Source organism: Prunus dulcis, unplaced genomic scaffold (assembly GCF_902201215.1).
Source record: "Prunus dulcis unplaced genomic scaffold, ALMONDv2, whole genome shotgun sequence".
NCBI lineage: Eukaryota > Viridiplantae > Streptophyta > Magnoliopsida > Rosales > Rosaceae > Prunus > Prunus dulcis.
Window position 1 is genome coordinate 26,591 of NW_023010089.1, and position 21,918 is coordinate 48,508.

General features: G+C 37.6%; 1 protein-coding gene and 1 pseudogene across 1 annotated transcript; one reads left to right on the forward strand and one right to left on the reverse strand.

Moving 5' to 3' along the window:
- Positions 1-10,602: 10,602 nt before the first annotated feature.
- Positions 10,603-13,366, reverse strand: LOC117612846 (LEAF RUST 10 DISEASE-RESISTANCE LOCUS RECEPTOR-LIKE PROTEIN KINASE-like 2.2). The gene is made up of 3 exons (XM_034341486.1): positions 12,520-13,366; positions 12,026-12,139; positions 10,603-11,890 (listed from the first exon to the last, which is right to left on the reverse strand). The coding sequence occupies exons 1-3, from the start codon at positions 13,364-13,366 to the stop codon at positions 10,728-10,730; spliced, it is 2,124 nt and encodes a 707-aa protein (XP_034197377.1). The 3' UTR covers positions 10,603-10,727.
- Positions 13,367-13,540: 174 nt separating this feature from the next.
- On the forward strand, positions 13,541-15,859 carry LOC117612842 (annotated as a pseudogene).
- The last annotated feature ends 6,059 nt before the right edge of the window (positions 15,860-21,918 follow it).

Here is a 21,918-nt window from a genome sequence, read left to right on the forward strand (position 1 = left end):
ACACTATTGCGTAGAGCACGACGAAACGAGTTCGTAGACATGAAGTGGACTCGAATCGGAGCTTTAACGAAGAAAATACGGTTAAAATATCACGAGGGGCAAAATGATAATTTGGAAGAAAAAAACTCATATTTTAAAATCTCATTTCTCTCTCTTCCCTAAGTTTTCCTCTCTCTCTCTCTCTCTCTCTCTCTCTCTCTCTCTCTCTCCCGCTGTCCTCCTTCCCGTCGCCCTCTAAACTCCCATACCACATGCCACCGGCCACCACAAGCCGCAAGACCGGAGCCAAACGACCGGTGTCACGCCGCCACCACACCCCGCCCAGCCCGCTGCCAGCCACCGCGGTTCAACCGCCGAAAACTGAAAAATTGAGCCAGTTTTGCACAGGTTTGCAACCTCTCGTTCTCCCTTAATTCTTCTCCAAATTTGTCGAGTAAGGTATGGATTTCTACCTATTTTTCATGCTCTAGCTGATGGTTGGGTAGGTTTGCATCGATTTTGACCGTAACTAGCTCGATTTTCAAATTGGAATTCGACCGATTTTTGGCCTCCGTGTTCAGCCACTTTCGGTCAGTTTTTGGGGTAGGTCCAAGAACAAAAGTGGTTCCAAATATGGTGTTATACCTAGGGTAGGGGTTTGGAGCCGTGATTTTGAAATTTCCCGGTGATGCGTAATCGCTTTGGACACCAAGGGCTGCCGGCGCGTACGGCGGCGCGTGGGCATGGGTAGTGAAGTGGCACTGTGTTTTGATGCGATCCTTAGGTTGTCAAGAGCGCGTAGAAATTCGCGGATCTCAATTTGGATACCGTTTGAACCTCGAACGGATTTTCTATATTGTGCGATTTTCGAGTTCAATACTGACAGGACCCGACCCAATTTCCACTTTGGAATTCGAGCCAAGTCCTGTGCATGTCCGACACCTGGCGAATGTCGGGCACAAAGGACCTTTTTACCATTCTTGTTTCAAATTCTTTTTAAACTCTCCCTTAGACTTCTGCCGAAATTTTGGCAGAGTCTCCCATGTAATTTGACCAAATCCAAATTTTTTCCACCTGTTAAACAATCAAATAATTTCACACCAACTGCCAGAATAGGATAACCACTTATTTGCCAGATTCAGTTTTCCACTAAAACCAAATATCAGAGCAAATTCTAAAGTTCACAGGATTTCAAGAATTTTTTTTCCACAAAACTCTACCTTACTTGGTGATGCGGAAACTAGGGATGGCCCAGTGGTGGATCCTGCGCACTTCTATGGCCTGGGGGCGAAAAACAGGTTGAAAATGTGAGTGGACAAAAATAATGTTCTTGAAAACAATTTTATAAACATAATAACCCCCATTTAAAAATAAGAAGGGATCTAAATCGAGGGTTTGTCTATATTTCAATACAGGGTATTCAAATAAGCATGTAAAAACCTACTGATGACTGTGCTTGTATAACTGAACAAATATGTAAAGATATAAATGCACGAATATCAAAAAAACTGATATAAAATAACTAAAAGTCATAATTGAATAAAAGAAAACTCAAAATCCTTTAAAAATACCACCTATTTGTATCCTTGTCATATCCGTCAATTCCCCTGGCAGGTCTCGGGTGCCACGCAGTCTACCCTAGCCGCAAACTGGCGAATCAGGGGACTATGATCAGCCTGATCTGCCGGCAGGTCCTCGATGACACCAAGTCAGCTTGAGTCGCTCAGTCAGGATGCAGGGGACCGTAGTCAGCCTGATCCGCAATCCTGGTAGGTCTCGGGGACACAGAGTCAGCCGAGCCGCAATCCTGGCAGGTCTCGGGACACCAAGTATGCCGAGCCGCAAATCCTGGCACTCACGGTCCGAGCGTCCCCGAAACTCGTGAGGCAAAGTCAAGTGCACTGACGTAAACTGAAATCGGACTGGATGTCCGTAGACATCGGTCCAACTCTGGGTAATCACCAAATAAAGGGTGGGTACATGGTGGTTCTAAAATAAACTATTTTTAGAAAAATCTAATAACTCACTGCCTTTTTTGTGAAACTGAAATGTAACTGATGTCTCCTATGATAGAGTTCTCAAACTCTGCTTTTTATATTTCTGGAACTTCAGTAACTAAACGACACGTAAATCAAAGCATTGTACCCCCTCAAATCACGTTCGAAATGAATAGTTCATAAAACTTCTTCAAGATCAAATAATGAAAGTAATTCCATATAAACTGATTTATAAGAGCTTATTTGTACAAAATCATTATAAAATCATTTAAGTAATCTCATTGATGTAAATCATTTATATAACTCATGCATATAAGATTGTTTACGAAAGAAAGTCCACTCACTGGTGGTCCGAACTAGCTGGACCCTTAGTAAGTCCATCCTGTAGGTCGACCGGACCTCTGGTGCCTGATTAACCAAAGATAATAAATTAATAAACAGTTCAATAACAGAATTAATTTAAATACCCTGCCCCGGCTCCCAGAACTATGTGCACTCGTTTTAAATTTACTCTTATGCCTATAATAGCTTTTTAGATAGTTAGAACGGTCTTAAGAGACCCGAAGCCTCACTAAGCGATAAGCTGCCAGATCGGCCGATCCGGGACCTCCATGACAATCTGAGCTTCTCTGAAAGTTTCTTACAGAGAAGGAAACATGTTTCGCGAATTTGGTCCGAAACGTACGGTCGGATTGGCCAAAATCGCATTATCGCTTTAAATTCAAACCCTAGCCCCAGGGTTCGCTATTTCGGAGTATCTGGGACTCCGATTCGCAATCCGTCGAATCCGACATGATCCTGAAATCATGTAGTACGACATATCCAAAATTCAGCGCTATCCGACGATTAGACGACACTATACCCAAGGATCGCGCGATATGAAAAATCCATTCGGGGCTCAAACGGACTCCGAATCGAGATCCGCCAAATCCTACGTGCTCATGACGACACGAGGATCACAAAACTGCACAGAATTACTTCACCACCCTCGCCCACGCGCCCCAGCACGCGCGGGCAGATTCGGGTTTCTAAAGCAATACCAGGTGGCTGAAAAATCACGGAACCAAAACTCCAAACTCCTATACTAGGTAAAACACCCCATTTGGAGTCACTTTTGTTCTTGGACATACCCCAAAAAGTGACCAGAAACAGTAGATCACGGCGGCCGAAGTTTCGGCCAAACTTCAAGTCGAAAATTGATCGCTTTAGAGCTAAAATCGATCGAAACCCATACATCCATCAGCTAGAACACGAAAAATAGCTGAGAAACCATACCTTACTCGATCGATTTGGTGGAGAATTGAAGGAGAAAATCGAGCTCAAAGTTCAAACTGGAAATCCTGCGAAAATGGAGTTTTCCGGCGAGCTCCGGCCACGGCAACTTTGGCGAAGGGTCAAGAAACGTCGGCGGTCGAGTGGTGGTTCGTTTGGTACCAACGGCGGAGATCGGCTCCAAGTGTGGCGGCCGTGGCATCAAGGAGAAGGAGGAAAGGTCGGCGGCTGGAGCAAAAATCGGGAGGAGAGAGAAATGAGGAGAGAGAGAAGGAAAAAGGGTTAAAAATCTGACTTTTTGGCCAAATTACCATTTTGCCCTTCGCGGTATTTTGATCGTATCTTCTTCGTTACAACTCCGATTCGGGTCTACTCCGTGTCTGCGGACTTCCCAAATTCTTTCTTGATCAAAAAGTCAACTTTTTCTCTATTAAATTATGTGAGGGCAAAATTGTCTTTTTGCTAGAAGATATTATCCTTACTTTGTAGATATTTTATTTCTTTTTAAATATTTTGTTTTGGGTTATTACAAATATTGTTGAGCCGTTGGATCGTAATCAGTTTCGGATATGTTACTCTAGACAATTTCAGAATCGTGTAGGATTCGACGGATTGTGAATCGGAGTCCCGGATACTCCGAAATCGTGAACCCTAGGGCTAGGGTTTAGAAATTATGCGATTGCACGATCGTGATCACTCCGACCGTCCGATCGAGACTAAACCCTCGGGACATGTGTCCTAGATATATTGGACCTTCTAGCGGCTTCCGGATCATATTGTGAGGTCATGGACCCGTGGGGTCCCGAGTTGATTTTTTGGGACCTTAACGCTTTTTGAGTCCCAAGATACTGCTAAACTGGAAGGAAAGCTTTTATGGGCATAGGAATAACTTTAATTGATGCATGTACTTTTAGGAGCCGGGGGTCAGGGTTTTTAAATTAATACTATATTTTTATACTACGTTGTATAAAAATATTGTATTATATTTTTGAGTCAGGGTCATTGAATCATGCACCTGGGCACCAGTTGACCTGCAGGAGGGACCTTCAAGAGGTCTAGTGAGCTCAGACTATCAGTGAGTGGACTCTTTGTTTTTATAAATGAATTTAAGCAGTTCAGTTATAGTTATTGATCTTGAATAAGTTTTATTCAATGATTAGCGTTTTATAAGCTGTTATATGCTTTTAAATATTTTGATTTGCATGTTGCGGAGTTAAATTTCCTTTAAAGGATATAGGAAAATAAATTCTAATTAATTATCAGATAAATGGCAGCAGAGTTTTAGAGTTTACATAATTCAGTTATCCAGCAGATTTTCTTCAGAAATTTTATATTGTCTTAAACCACCTTGTACCCAGATACTAAATATTGCCTTCGTAATATATTGGTTGCCTTTGGTTTAGTCAGCATGCTTGATAGTTGCCCCACAAGTTCCTTGGTACTCAAACTCGTGTAGAGCGAGTAATGTTGATAAAGGTGGACCACGGTCCCCTGAATCCTGCGAGTTGCGGCTCGGACTGACCTCGTGTCACTGAGACCTGCGAGTATGTGTCACCCATGGTAATGCAAGGAATTGACAGATATAAGGAATTGACGGAAATAAAGGGTACCCCTAGGTGGTAGCTCTAAGTGGTTCGATTTTCGACTTGAAGTTTGGCCGAAACTTCGGCCGTTCGAAACTACTATTTCTGGTCACTTTTTGGGGGTTGTCCAAAAACAAAAGTGACTCCAAATGGGGTGTTTTACCTAGGGTAGGAGTTTGGAGTCTTGGTTCCGAGATTTTTCGGCCACCCGAAATCGCTTTTGACACCCAAAGCTGCCCGCGCGTGCTGGAGCTCGTGGGCGAGGGTAGTGATGTAATTCTGTAAAGTTTTGTGACCCTCGTGTCGTCACGAGCATGTGGGATTTCGCGGATCTCAATTCGGAGTCCGTTTGAGCCCCGAACGGATTTTCCATATCGCGCGATCCGTGGGTGCAGTGTCGTTAAATCGTCGGATCGCGCGATCCGTGGGTGATGTGATTTTATATAAATAAGTTTTATAAATGAGTTTATATTGATTTTATATAAATACGTTTTTAGAAATGAATTTATTTGAATAAATTTCTTTATTGATCTTGAGTAAGCTTTATTATATTTCCGAGCTTGATTAGTACAGAGATAGTTCCATAGTTTTGTGCTGCTTACGTACACATGCTAAAGAGTTATAGGAAACAGAGTTTGAGGCTTATGACAGATGAAATAGCAGCACAACTTGAGATTTCATTTATTATTCCGATTTTTCTAAAGGAATTTATTTTAAACCCACCTCGTACCCATTTTCTTTGGTGATTACCCACAGTTGGACCGATGTCTACGGACATCCAGTCCGATTTCAGTTTATGTCAGTGCACTTGACTTTGCCTCACGAGTTACGGGGACGCTCGGACCGTGAGTGCCAAAATTTGCGGCTCGACAGACTTGGTGTCCGAGACCTGCCAGGATTGCGGCTCGGCTGACTCTGTGTCCCCGAGACCTGCCAGGATTGCGGATCAGGCTGACTACGGTCCCCTGCATCCTGCCAGAGCGACTCGAGCTGACTTGGTGTCATCGAGGAATCTGCCGGCGGGACAGGCTGATCATAGTCCCCTGATTTCACCAGTTTGCGGCTCGGGTAGCCTGCGTGACGCCCGAGACCTGCCAGGGAATTGACGGTTAAGACAGGGGTACAATTTGGTGGTATTTTCAAGGATTTTGAGTTTTCTTGATTTAATTATGATTTTCAGTTGTTTTATATCAGCTCCTCTAATTTTTTCAGGCATGGATACCTTTATATATATTTATTCAGTTATGCAAGGTTTGAGTACAGAGCTTTTATACAACTTTGATTTCAGTATTTTATGCAAGCTTTGATTTCAGTGCTTTTGTGCGAAACTTTTCGAACTTGAATGTGATTTATATAGAATGCCTTGAATTTAGTATGCGTTATATGGAGAGAACGTATTCAGTTTTATTTAACTATTTTACAATGGGGGTTATTATGGTTATAAAGTTATTTCTAAGAACCTTATTTTTGTCCACTCACATTTTCAACTTGTTTTTCGCCCCCAGGCCATAGAAGTACGTGGGATCCACCACCGGCCATTCGTAGCTTCCGCGCCGTCAAGTAAGGTAGAGTTTTATAGAACATCCTTGAAAAACCCTGAAACCTAGACAAATGCTCTGATATATAGTTGAAGTTGAAAAATAGGAGTTGACATTTGTTATCTGAAAAATTCTGGCAGTTGGTGTGAATTTAATTGATTGTTTAACAGGTGGAAAATATTGGGTTTGGTCAAAATACAGGGGAGACTCTGCCGAATTTTCGGCAGAAGTCTAAAGGTGAGTTTAAAGCGAGAAGGGTCTTTGGTGCCCGACATTCGCCAGGTGTCGGACACGTACAGGGCCTGGCCCGGATTTCAAAGAGGAAATTGGGTCGGGTCCTGTCATAACTCCTTTGAAATTCTTAGTAGGTGCTCTGATGTTTTGCCCTATACTGAGAATTGAACTGTTGAAATGTATATATACACATGCTGGTAGTTGGTTGTACATATATATATACTTGTTTGACAGGTGAAAAAGTTTTGGTATTGAGCCAGTTACAAGGGAAAATCTGTCGGTTTTTCGGTAGAAGTCAACCTTGTTATTTTATCGTGCTTTGCATAGAAGGGCAAATAGGTCATTTATGCCCGACATCCGCCAGGTGTCTGACACGCACAGGGTCCAGCTCGGATTCCAAAGCAGAATTTGGATCGGGTCCTTTCAATATCCAATCAACTTTATTCATTTACTTTTTTTTTCTATTGAAATATTTTATTATTTTTTTACTAGGCTCACAAAATTCAACAAAATTTTAAATATATTTTCGATTTTAGAGTATTACATTTTCAGAAGAAAATAACCAATTTTTATTTGGAATATTTATGCCTTTTCTATTTGGTATACTCCTATAAATCCACCCATTACTACAACTTCATTGCCCATAGAAAAAGATTTTATTTATTTATTTTAAATTTCAATGGCTTAGAGTAAACAATTCAATAAAGATAAATTATTTGATTGCAATTTTATTACAATTCAATAATTAATTAATTACAATTTCTATTTTGTATACTTTGAGTCTTTCTTGGTGAATCCCGCATATATCTTCTTCATCATCTGTCAAGTGAAGAGAAAAAAAATCACATGAAAAAGAGGAAGACAACAGTAACCACATTAAGTAAAGCACGCTTTAGAAAAAAAAAAAAAAAAAAACCAAATCTAGTTTAGAAGAGGGGAAATATATATATATATATATATACAGTCCCGATCTCTTGGACCACAGGAGTCCAAGAGATTGTGGTCACCCACCGTTAGATATTAATCCAATGGTTCAAAATGATATATATAAATGCAATATGACATAAATGATTATTACCCGATTCAAGTCAACCGTTGAATTTACATCGAACGGTGAGTGACCATAAATCTCTTGGACTACAGGGGTCCAAGAGATCAGGACTGTATATATATATATATATATATATATATACATATACTTGATGCAAGACGAAGACTTGTTGAAGATAATGCAATGCAATTTTGGCTAAAAGTCACTTTTGGTCCCTACAGTTTTTTACTTCAACAACTTTTGACCCTGTAGTTTCAATTCCGTCAATTTTGACTATATAGTTTCATATTTATAGCAATTTGATGACAAGTTAGTTTTTAATTATACCACAAAAATCAGGAAAAAAACATAACCAAAGCAAGATTATAATTTTTTAATAGAAAACCACAAGTGGTGTATCGAAATTTAAATTAAGTATAATATTTTACTGATTTGGATTACAATTACAAGATTATAATAAAATATTTTATTAGAAACTTACTATTTATGTGCAGCCACAGTAGATTAGGATTTTATTTCACTTATTTAAATCAACAGTTTCAATACAAAAAAAGCCTTTTTTGCTAGTATATAGTAGATTGGAGGTGTGTAGGAGGTCCCGTTATTTTAGGGGCCATGTGCAGTCGCCCAGTCCTCCCACCTTGTGGGCTGACACGTCTTATACTTTTGGGCGAGTAGGGCCAAGGTAATGCGATCGTTGCAAGCTCACCGTCATAGCCCATGTTGACCGAGACCCAGCGGGCCAACCCATTTCTATTCCATTTACTATATTATATTTGTTTTAGAGGAAAAAAAAAAAGTTACAAAATATTATTATTATAATATATCTTAAAATTTAACACCTTTTCTTCATTTTAATAATAAAATTTTAAAATATCTTTTTCTTTTTGAACAAAATAAAAATAAAAATAAAAAACTTCCTAACAGCTTCAAATGTCTAAAAAGTACTTATTTATATTATTTTACAAGTTCTATTCCAACTTTACCCTTATAGCACGGTCATCCATCATCATCTTACCATGAAAGCAATACACCCCCAAAAGGACGCCATGTGGACGGTTTTTCAGCAAGGTGGGTTACACCGTGGAGACCTTACAGATAAAGACCATGGCGGCTCCACCATGGATTGATAACTCCATACGTAAATCTTAAATTATTACAAAATTATATTTTTCAGGTTTATAAGAGAATGACAAAAGGATAACATTAAATCAATTTTGACGGTTATGTTTTATCAAATGGTGATTCGGCATCGAGTCTTGTTATTAGGAATGCACAAGGGCGTCTAATTCCGCCGTTCGCTCAGGCGACTAAGGATCTGACGTCTGTCATCGCGACTTTCTTGGAGGCGAATTCGTTCGTTGGCGCTCCGGTGGCGCACGGCATCGACGCAGACGAGGCGCGTGGGAGCGTGAGCTTCAACGTGAGGATTTTGGCTAGGTTGAGTTTCGGAGAGGTGGGTGGAGGCTGAGGCGGCGGCTCTTGAGGGTTTTGTGCCGTGGCGTGGCGGTTTCTCTTTCGTCGGAAGGCGGGTTGGGTACTTTGGCCGGTGGGTCAAGAGATTGCCAGGTTGTTGTTTGAGATGGGGGCAATGCGTGTGGTGCAAATGGTAATTTTTTTAATCTCTCACTTTTCAATTGAAGTCTCTGAAATTGTGACAAGTTAGGAACGAGGAATGTGTTGTTGTATAATTAGTAGTAAGATGAGTTTGTGGATTTAGGTTAAGTTGTTGTATATATTTTTAACTACAACTCTTTTGTTGTTTCTGGTTAGTGATGGTTGCAATTGAGTTTGTTTTTTTTGTTTCTCCTCCCAAAATACTACATCTTAGCTGAGCTTGTTTGCTTGTTCTACTCAGTTGATTATTGTTGTGTTTTTGATAGAGATCAAGTAGAGCTCATTTGCCTTTAATGGCTCTTGGTGTTTTTTGATGGAGGCTTGCTTATTCAAGAGGATTTGAAAATGGATGGAGGCAACATTATTTAGAAAGAAACAGAGTAGTTGCTTAGAACATCTGTCTCATGCTTGTTTTGGCTTGGGTTATTAACCTCATTGAATCCACCTTACGAGTGGTTGTTTAGAACATCTATAGGCTTTGCCGATCCTAGTGGATTTGAAAATGGTTGGAATATATGTTCAAAAATGAAGAGCTTTTTTTAGGGTTGAGTATGGGATCAATGATCTAATAACAGAGTTGTGTATAGAATGTGTGTAACTTTTAGTTTTAACAGCAATGTCTCCTACTTCTGTGATGTGTGTTATCTATGTCAGAAGAGAAGATTATACCACTCTACCAATTATCAGTTTGGTTTAGTTGCGGTTTTTTAATTTTAATTTATTTGTTAATCAAGTTTGTCTGCCATATTCCTATGTTAAGAATTTAGAATTTAGTGAAACTGGCACTTCCCTTTGGAAGGTCTCCACGGTCTTCCCATGTGGATTGTGCAGCTTAGGCTAATGTTTTTTAAGCTTTTTCTTCGTTCCTGTCTGTGGTTCAGTCGTGTAGTTTGCACTTTTCAATCTTTTAGCCCAAATTGCTGACTCTATTAAGCTCTAGTTCACAAAAGGGGTATGGTATTTCCACATCAGAGTTGCATCAGATTTCAGCCCTAGAAATTAAGGAGGTTAGGGATTTGCACTAAGGTTTTTGAGTTTGAGTTTGAGTTTCACTTTGGTCCAAATCCAAGTCTGTAGCTTTGCTCTGGGTCTGTAAACTCTTACATATGGTTTAGTCATTGTCGGTAGAACTGGATTCTAATTCAGATATGGAGATTATTTGACGTATAGGGTCTTGTTTAATTTTGAACCCTTGATTCAAGCATAATAAGCCCACTCGATAACATATCCATATACAAATGAATTGTTTCTCTGGGGCAATTCATTTGTGTAAGCCTATTTGTCATCAAAGTTCAAGTCATTGCATTTCTGGCAGGCAGTTTCTCAAACAATAACCAAAGCCAGAGGCTGATTATTTGCTTAAATCAATTACAACATGTAAACATATTTGTGCTATGATCAAATACAGAGTAGAGCTGCTAACTTTCCCTTACATAGATCCACATCGTGACTAATATTAATTCACTTCATTTGCATCCGCAATCAAAGTAATCTCTTCAGATTCTGAAGCACTTGATGCACAGGGACTTCGATTGTCCACACCAACTTCATCTGCAGGAATTTGTTGTGGGTATAAGAAAGGCCTTGGAGGCATTTGGAGGCTCTCAATTTCTCCTTCAAGCATCTCCACTACTTTATTCATTGAAGGGCGTTCGATAGGCTTCATTTGTATGCACCATAAAGCCACCATCATCATCTTCTTTATGATCTTCTTTTCCTCATCTGTTGCATCATCTCCTATTTCTATGTCCTTTCCTGCCTTCAACTGATCAGAAACCCATGTCGGAAAGTAGATTTGGCTAAATTGGCTTGATTGTTCTATACCCGCATTCAGGTTTTTCCTTCTACCAGCCATTTCCATCAATAGCATTCCGAAACTATACACATCGGCTTTGTATGAAACACCTCCAATGTTTTTGTAGAACAGTTCTGGAGCAATGTATCCCATGGTTCCTCTTGCTGCAGTCAAAGATACAATGCTATTATCCAATGGGTATAGCTTTGCTAACCCAAAATCAGAGACCTTGGGAGTAAAATTCTCGTCTAGAAGAATGTTGTGAGGCTTGATGTCAAAGTGCAAAATTTGCATGTCACAGCCTTGATGGAGGTAATCAATACCACGAGCCACTCCGAGTGCGATTTCAAATATTTTATGGCAACTTAAAGACACATCTCCTTGTTGAGAAAAAATGTATTTCTCGAGAGACCCATTAGACATGAAATCATATACAAGAGCACGTTTTGAACCTTCAACACAGAAGCCAATAAGTCGCACCACGTTAACATGACGAATCCTTCCAATGGTAGCAACCTCATTGATAAAGTCTTGGCCATTATTAGTTTTGGACTTGCCTAACATCTTGATGGCTACAAGGTGACCGCGGCGGAGCTTTGCCTTGTATACAGAGCCATAGCCTCCTTCACCCAATTTGTCCTTGAAACCTCTGGCCATCTTTTTGATGTCCGAGTAAGAGTACCTTATTGGCATGAGATTATTATTACTCTGTAGAAAGTCTTCTATATTCTCATACATTGACAAGTGCCTCCTTCGCCATTTATATATTAGCAGTGCAGTTACAAAGGGAAAACCAAATGTAAATTTGGCTGCTACGTATAGTACTGCATGTTTCACAAAAATGGAATTAATGAACACGAAGTATAATAATGATAATAATAATAATATACTCCTTTGCAAATCCATCTCAATCAAAATAAGAATATTAATGTTCCACTGATCCACGAGTATTCTCTTACCTAGGAAACCGACTGCACATCCCAGAAGCTTGGCAAAGTAGAATCTGGGCATATCCGTAGGCAACAAAGGCCCATCAGGGTTGAAGAGCCTATATGCGGGGTGAAGACATGCTTCTGCAACAGAAGTAAAGAAATCAATCGATCAATGGAATGACTAAGGTGGTTAGTCAAGCGAAAAGGACAAAGAAAAGTAAACGTCTATTTACAGAGTTGAGGGATCCACTCGCCTAGAAACGCTAAGATCCCCAGGTACCAACGGATTTCTACATTGCGAAAGAGAATTCTGGTTAGACCAACATAAATTATACACAAATTATGAAAAGAAAACTGTAACTGATGGAAATTACAGTTTAACATGCTATCACAGTCATCAAAGTGGTCATTTTGACGTCCAGGGGTAAACTTGATATTTGACATAGTTTCAGAGGGTACTATAGTAAATAAGCCATCTTTAATATATAATTTATAATTTAAAGGTTTGTCAAATGTCTAACCTTCTGGCAATATTATGTCTTGTTGCTCGCATTGAATTCCATTGCCGGTGTTGTTCAGACTGCAAAATTCCCCTGATCCGCAAGTTTCTGAACATGCATAATAAAACCATGAGAGTTCAAAGCCATGCGCTATTTCATTATATATTCCTTTGCAAGACGTCATGTGCTCCTCAGTTGAAGGGGACACCATAACCATTAGTGTTATTTTGCAGGAATCCCCAAAATTGTATGACCTTGGGCCAGCACGCCCAACCGGAAATTTTAGGAAATAAGAATATGTTGTTAAATTGGAGAAAGAAGAATTGGAAGAAGAATAGTTGTTGACCCCACTGATGCATGGAGCTGTTTCAACAATGAGATGGGAAGGATTCATTGGAATTTCACAGCTCAGGAAGATTATAGACATTAATGATTCTCTATGGTAATACCCAGGAAGAGGACCTGTATAATTGGAGTAATAAGAAAAGTTGAAGAGGGCCAAGGAGTAGAGTGGGTGGGAGAAGTAGTTGTCCTTGATCTTGTGAACACCAACATCCACAAGTCGGATTGTGAAGTTATTGTAATTGATTGCTTGTACATAATACTTTCCTGAAAACAAGTATAGCACTGCATGATGAGTAGTACCATTTCCCTTGGCCTCACAAGATAGCTCGAAGCTTTTGTTGCCGCAGTGTTTAGAGTCTCCTTTCAATCGGAATGGAGAGCTTATGTTAATATTTCCACAAGAACGGATACAATCAGAGTTATCAGCTGTAATATTATTGGAAGATGTTTGGGAACGAGAGGAAGGAACAAGAAGAAGAAGGAGCACTGTGTAAGCCGCAAATAGGAGACTTCTTCCAGACATGCTGCCAGAGCGCAAGGGAAATTTCCAATTTAGTGCAGTTTTAACTCTTTAAATATAAAGTTTTTATTTATTTATTTATCTATTTTTTGCATAATCAGATAAAAATTAAGAGATCACCGTACACGTCGGGCATTGACTAAAACATCCAGAAGGAGTGGGGCCCATGTCATCTAAAGTAATCCACACAACGAAAAGAAAAAAAGAAACCCATGTCCATATATCATATCGTATCATCTTCAAGGATACTTGTACTCTGCAAATAATTTATTGCCATCATGAATTTCTCACGGTGGTTGCTCATGATAGTCGTAATAGTAGTAGATGCACTCAATGGTGGAGTAGGCCATGAAGATTGCAGAGAAACAAGATGTCACCCCGACGGCCCAGCCATCCGATACCCATTTCGCCTTAAAGGTAGGCAGCCAATCCATTGCGGCTGCCGGGGATTTGATTTTTCGTGCACTGACAACCAGCCTATACTTGAGTTACCATCGTCGTCAGTTAAGTTCCGTGTTTATGAGATTAACTACACATCTCATGAAATTAGAGGAATAGCTTATGATGGTTGCTTGCCAAGGGAGTTGTTTTACAGTAATGGTTCTTATCCCCTTGAATTCGCAGGCCGCGCAACCTTATTCAGTTGTCCACCGTCAACAGTAAGAGATAAATATTTTTCCCATGATTCTTCTTGTGTGAAGAGATTGAGCCCATGCCATGGCAACAATTCTGGTAACCATATTTACGCTGTCATTGATGATTCTTGTTTCATTGGTTACATGCCCCTAGTGTCTTGTACCAAGGTGCGTGACTACCCATCAGATCCTGCATATATATCTCATGAGAACATTGCATTGTACCAAGGACTACTTTTGTTATTGCATTGGTCCATTCCATCATGTGAACATTGCAAAGGTATTTTACACTCCAAGTTTACTTTCCAACTATAATTTCAAGATTCAAAAGATTCTATACGCAAACTATAATTTTGGATTTCATTGATTTGAAAACCGGCCCTTATTTCATGAACAACTTTTACAGGTCATAATCTTAGAAGGACAAATCTGAAGATATTAGGTGAGCTATATCCGCAGACCTTCATTTCATCTAATTTTTTTTTTCTTCTTCCTTTTTCTTTCTTTTATGAACATAATGGTAGGAAATTAATCAAGGGTATGTTTGGAACAGAGTTTAAAATGGCTAAAAACCCTTTAAAAAATGTTTGACACAAAAAGAAAATATTTGCAGGTATTTGCGCACTGTGTTTAGTTCTAATAGCGACGGGGACGACAATCTGCTATGTCTACAACTCAAACAAAAAGGAAAAAGAAAATCAGCTTAGAATTGAAAGATTTTTGGATGAATACAGAGCGATGAAGCCAAGTAGATACTCCTATGCTGATCTTAAGAGGATAACAAGTCAATTCAAGGAAAAGTTGGGTCAAGGTGCCTACGGAACAGTGTTCAAAGGAATGCTTTCCTCTGAGTTACTTGTTGCTGTGAAAATCCTCAACAATTCAAATGAAAATGGGGAAGATTTCATAAACGAAGTGGGGACAATGTGTCAAATCCACCATGTCAACGTGGTTCGCTTGGTTGGAATTTGTGCCGACGGATTTATTCGTGCTCTTGTTTACGAATACTTACCAAATGGTTCTTTGCAAAATTTCTTATCATCAGCAGATAATAAGAATTCATTCATTGGTTGGGATAAGTTGCAAGATATCGCTCTAGGAATAGCTAAAGGAATTGAATATCTTCACCAAGGATGCGACCAACGAATCCTGCACTTCGATATCAAACCACATAATGTATTGCTAGACCAAGATTTCACTCCAAAAGTTTCTGATTTCGGTTTAGCCAAGTTTTGTGCTAAGGATCAAAGTGCAATATCGATGACAACAGCCAGGGGGACCCTGGGCTACATTGCACCCGAAATCTTCTCAAGGAACTTCGGCAATGTCTCCTATAAGTCGGATGTCTATAGTTTTGGAATATTGTTACTTGAAATGGTTGGAGGCAGAAAAAACTTCAAAGTCATGGAGGACTCCACTAGCCAAGTCTACTTCCCAGAGTGGATCTATAACCTTTTAGAGCAAGGCAACGACCTACGAATCCATATCGGTGACGACGACGGAGATGTCACAATTGCTAAGAAACTCGCAATTGTGGGTCTGTGGTGCATCCAATGGCATCCAATAGATCGTCCTTCAATGAAAGTTGTAGTTCAAATGCTGGAAAAGAGAAGGTGAGAATCTAGCCATGCCTCCTAATCCTTTTGCCAGCACTTAGAGTTGAAGGAGAATATAATATGAACAGACCTCTACGCTGAAGAAGCATCTGTGTCTGCATGGATTACACCACTCCCTAATTATGAGATGAGTCTTCGAGTGTTCTTATAATAAGATTGTTATAGTATTGTCGTGTGTTAAGCAGATAGTACTAGTTAATTAAGAAACTGGTTTGAGTTCAATAAATTTCAATGTAAAGTATTAATTAGATAGCAATAATTCATCAAACTTGCAGTACATGTTATAATTGAGACTAAGATAGTGTCTCTCTTTCTATATATTCATATATAATTGAGTATTTTTGAATTATAGAAAGGAAAAAAAGGGTGACCCATTGATACATGTGCTATAATTAATTTAAGGATATGAAGCAATATTGTGGTTGAGCGTATACCAAGGTGAATAAAACCTGTTACTTTTTAATTTTGATTTAAATTAGAAAAGATGACATATAATAAGAATTCATTCTTTAGTTGCAAGATATCGCTTTCAGAATAGCTAGGCTGTCACCCTCGAATCCTCCACTTCCTATATAAACACCACATAATATGTATTTGCTAGATAAAAACAACAGTTAATACAATGTTAACCAATCGTTTGGGTCAACTTAACAATATCATTAAAATGATCCAAATCGTTCATTGTTTAGGTAATGAATTAAAGATCACCCTTACAAAAAGTTACCAAATCTGAAAATATTCAGGCATCTAAGTGCGATAAAAAAATAATACACGAACACAATACTTCCTATAAATAATTAAAAAAACCATTCATGAAAAAAATTAAATGAATAAATGATTTTCAATTTGATTAATTTTTTTCTTATTAGCCCACAAACCGAGTTAAGCACAAAGTCCTTGAGTTTATATATATCTCTAAATAAATTTTCTTGGTCCACTCCTCTCATGACAATCAAATAGTCTATACATTGTTTTCAAGAGAATAGACCATTCTCTCTACTAAACTCAAAGGTGTAGAAGATACCAAGTATGTGCTCAAAACTGTTGATTAATATTCAAACACAGCTGTTATGAGAGGTACTTGTCTATTTATCATTGTCCACATTCTAAGCCACCCTAAGAAAATTTCCTTTCAGGTGAAGAAGACATGAAATTTCCAATGGGCCTATTGAAACAAGAGTGCATACAACGTAGAGGAAGACTTTGACCATATACTAATGTTATGTGGTTCTCATCCTATTCCAAAAGAAAAAAGGACTAAAAAAAAAAATTAAATAAAACAAAGAAAGTTCAATGAGAACTAAACACTTGTTCCACAACCACAATAGACAACTACTTAAGCTTTGGGAATCTCTCCAACCCACTGTTCAAGTCAGGAAACATTTTCTGCATTCGTGATTATTTGGACTTTATAATGCCTTTGGGTCCACTTAATAATATCATTAAAATGGATCCGAATCATCTTCTTTGATTTTTCTGTGTCATGATCTACTTGACTTTTCTTATAAGAATGCAATCTCATTTAAATTTCATCCAAAAGCCAAAAAATTGACACATCAAACATAGATTATTTTTAAATAAAACAAAATTGCTTCACACCCAAAACAAACATTACGAAACATTAAAATAGATTGTTGCTCTCTTCCATCACCTCCTCCTTTCATCTTCAAAAAGCAAACCAAACCATACAAGAAGAACAGCAACTCATAGATATGGCATGTTCTTCAAATTTCACACTGCAACCTGTTTAAAGAATACAAGTGTCTTAGTTACTCAATTCAATTTTACTTCAATATCTTGCAATTTCTCTCACCATACACAAGATTTTCTTCCTCCATTCCAAGTACAAGATACGATAGTTTTACAAGAAAACATATGAAATAATCAAATCTGACAATTTGCCCATTAATCAAAACCTAATAAAGTTCATAGTAATCTTCAGTAGTTTCCCATATAAATTATAATAAGCTATAGATTTTTTTTGTATTTCTTTTTTTGGCCAAGATAGGAGATTTGATTGTGTTGACGTGAGTCTCCTAATTAATTAAGGCTTCCTTGATTAATTAAGGGATTTACTTTCCTATTTTTATATAGTTGATAAATCATCGTATAATTAGGAGATACTTTCCTAATTCTTTACTGTATCTAATTCCTTGTATAGCACATGTAAACTCTTATATATACCTCCATATGGAGAAGAATAAAACTCAACATAATACAGTCAAACCATATTCATATTTTAGCATGGTATCAGAGCAATCGATCCTCGGTTGTCTCTAAATGCTCATATCAAATTTTCTTCAAAAAAATGAAGGTTCAACATACATTCAAAATGTAATTATTCGTTTAATTGTACATGATCAAATCTAATCATTAATGGCATATAAATTCTCATCTTACTCATTTTAGACAATAGGGATATAATAGGAAGAAAAAAAATTTAAATACAAATTAGTTAAATACAAAAGTTTATGCATTTCTTGGGAAACCCTAGCCTCCTTTCTCCCAAAAAAAATACTCTTAGAGCGTTTTCCACTTTGAGGGGAGAGGAAGCCATTGTTCTGCCCCCCTCTCCCCTCTTCTCTTCCTCTCTTCCTCCTTTCACCTCTTCCCCCATTTTCAGAGACAAAGGGTTTTCCCTATGTGTCTTAATTTTGTTGTACTTTTCATCCAACCATTATAGGCGGTTGCGGCTCAGCGTCTCTTCACCTGCATTTCGGAGTCGGATCGCCACCACCATTTTTTTTGCAATTTCTTTACGTTTGGAATAAGTTACAGAAACTCTTTGGGTTCTCTGTGTAGTTTTCACCTCTCCTTTTGTGAGAGTTTTTCATCTCTCCTTTGTGAGAGCTTTTCATCTCTCCTTGGTGAGAGTTTTATTTGTATTGTTATGGCTTAGTTTTTTCAAGTTTTATCTTTTTTTTATTATTCTAAGTTTGCAATCTTAGTTGGGATGCCTATGCCAGAGTTTCTTCAATCTTGTATGATCGTTAGTGGAGACATACCTGATTTTCTTAATTTTGATATTAGACCGCTCCGTTACTGTAATGGCCTTTTTGTGGCTAGTTTGTATTGGCCCTTTGTAGCTAGTGGCTTTTTTGGCTAAATTATGAATGCAACCATAGAATTTCTCAACAAAAAAAAAAAAGTTAAATACAAAAGTTTGAATCAACATGTCAAATATGGAATGTAATCTACGTGGCAAACTAGTTAAAAGACTTATATCAACAAACAATAATTCGAAGACTAGACCCAACCATTGATTGGATTTTTGGACTTCTATCAACTTTTCTATTTTCTTTTTGTGGCTTTTAGCCTTTTCAATATTGCCCTTCTCTTGAAAATTTACTTACTCCACCACTAATGATGACCTAAAATATGAATGGTTCAAATAATGAGATGACCTTATAGAGTAAGCCCAAACAAATAATTAACACCTTATTAACTTACTAATTGAATCCGCGCTTGACGCTGTTCTAGATATCCAAATAAATGAGTCTTGGTCAGCAGGACAATAAACCAGTCTATTGTTTGTTTCAAGAAAATAGGACTATTTTCTCCGCTAAACTAAGAAGTTTTCAGGTATTGTGCTCAAAACTGCTGAATTTTTAAACAAAGTTGTTGTACTGCATGTGGGGATACTTGTCACGTTATTGTTGTCTACATGCTGAAACATCCCAAGGAAATTTCAGGGCAAGACTACTGAAATTTCCACACAAAAAAACTTTGCCGGCATCAGTGAAAGACTTTGACCATTTCAAGTCTATAACGAAGCAAGGATCCAAGTGCAGGCAACTTAAACGAAGACTTTGACCATATATATTTATATATTTCATGATAAAACTTCTTACTTTTTAACTTTCATTTAAACTATAAAAAAAAACAACAAAAAAGTAAGAAAATATAATACTAAGGTTTCATAGTAGTTATGTTCGCGAAACAATAGGAAATATTAATTTACAAACACTACAAAAAAATGAGGCAATAGTAACTTTTTTTCATGACTTCTTTGGTGACAACAATAACCATTTTCAATGACTAAACCCTTTAGTTACGCTGCAGTTACGATTTAGGAGTTCGTAATATATGAAGCCCTTTAGTCCCACATTTAATTATCATATGATAATACCTGTTACTTTCTGATTTTGATTTAAATTATAAAAGATGACATATAATAAGAATTCATTCTTTAGTTGCAAGATATCGCTTTCGGAAATAGCCACACTATAACGAATTGAATATCTTTACCTAGCTAGGGTGTCACCACCGAATCCTCCTCTTCCGATATAAACACCACATAATATGTATTTGCTAGATTAAAAAAACAGTTAATACAATGTTAACCAATCGTTTGGGTCAACTTAACAATATCAATAAAATGATCCGAATGGTTCATTGTTTAGGTCATGAATTAAAGATCCCCCTTACAAAAAGTTACCGAATTTGAAACATTCAGGCATCTAAGTGCGATACAAAAATAAGAGACTAATTTTTTTTTTCTTATTAGCCCACAAATCGGGTTAAGCATATAGCCCTTGAGTTTATATATATCTCCAAATAAATTTTCTTGGTCCACTCCCATCAACATGACAACAAATTAGTCTATATATTGTTTTCAAGGGAATACACCATTCTCTCTGCTAAACTCAAAGCTGCAGAAGATACCAAGTATGTGCTCCAAACTATTGACTAATATTGAAACATAGTTATTATGAGAGGTACTTATCTATTTATCGTTGTCCACATTCTGAGACACTCCAAGAAAATTTCATTCCCGGTGAAACTTGTAATTTGTAAATTGGGGCCATATGCATGTTCCTCCTACTTGGACCCAACAAGAAAATAGAAAAGCATAAATTTGTACATAAAACGTGTAAATTCGGGGGCTATTGCGTAACATCTTGTCACTCCCACTAGAATTGAACTCAACAAAAATCAACAGAAAGCAAAACCATGTTATGTGGTTCTCATGAGGTTTCAATGGTGGTTGGGCATCCTCAAAATGTTAAATTGAAAGTCATAGTCATAGTATGTATGTACTAAGTATTGATAAATAGTATTTTAGAAGAGAAAACGTTTGTGGCAAAAATTAGACATAGTCATTAGTCATCAGTCATCTAATCGTGGTAAAAAAAAAAAATTAAACGAACCCAGTACTTCTATAAACAATAAAAAAAAAATTCAAGATAATAATTATTAAATGAAGAAACGATTTTGGATGTGGTTAATTTTTTCTTATTAGCCTACAAACCTAGTTAAGCATAGAGCCATTGAATTTATATCTCAAAATAAATTATTCTGGTCACTTCTATCAACTTGATGATAAATTAATCTATATATTATTTTTAAGCGAATAAATCATTCTCTCTGCTAAACGTAAAAAGGAATTTGTGAAGACTAATGAAATTTCCAAAAATAAGATTTTTAAGTCTAGTGAAGCAAGAATCCAAGTCTAAGCAGGCAACGTAGAGGAAGACTTTGACCATGTTGTATGGTATATTTCCTCACCACAACACCACGCACACGGAAAGAAAATCATGTCTGATTGTTCTCATCCTATTCCCAAAGAAAAAAAGGACAGAAGAAAAAACAAACCAAGAAAGTTCTATGAGAATTCAACAGTTGTTCCACAATAGACAACTGGCTCTTCTCTCAAACCCACTCCTCAAGTCGGGACTTCATGGAAGCAATTTGAGTCCCACATATATATTTAATGATAAAACATGTTACCTTTTATTTTTATTTAAATTATTTTTAAAGAAAAAACAAAAAAGTAAGAAAAAACTAATGGGGTTTCAATGGTGATTGGACTTCTTGAGCTAACAACTTCAACATCAAAGAGCCACCTAGGTTATGCAAAAACACAAGGCTTGTTTTTCCTTACTAGATCAAAAAGAAAAGCAAATGACCCACTAGTATAGTGATTTGAAGTAATTGCTTCCCATACAAAATCTTGGGTTCGAATCGTAACATTCGTGTAGTATGTGTGAGTTTAGTACTATTGTTCCTATGAATAGGAAAGGTCCTAAAAAGAACTCAGGAAAAGTGTTATCAGAAAATGTAAAATTTTAATGCTCCAATAATTCGGTTAAAATTAACTTTTGGCCTTTTGATGTAGCTTGGAGTAAAAGATACCCCATTCAATTGCATTGAAATCTATTACTTTCAAGGAAAAAAAAAATGCTAGACAAATAAATACATTGAAGAGGGAGAGAGAGTTCAATTATTGATGGAAAGTGGATCGTATGCCCTTCAATCATTGGGCCGCGTTGAGCTTTTATGATTTAAGCATTTCTTTAGGCTA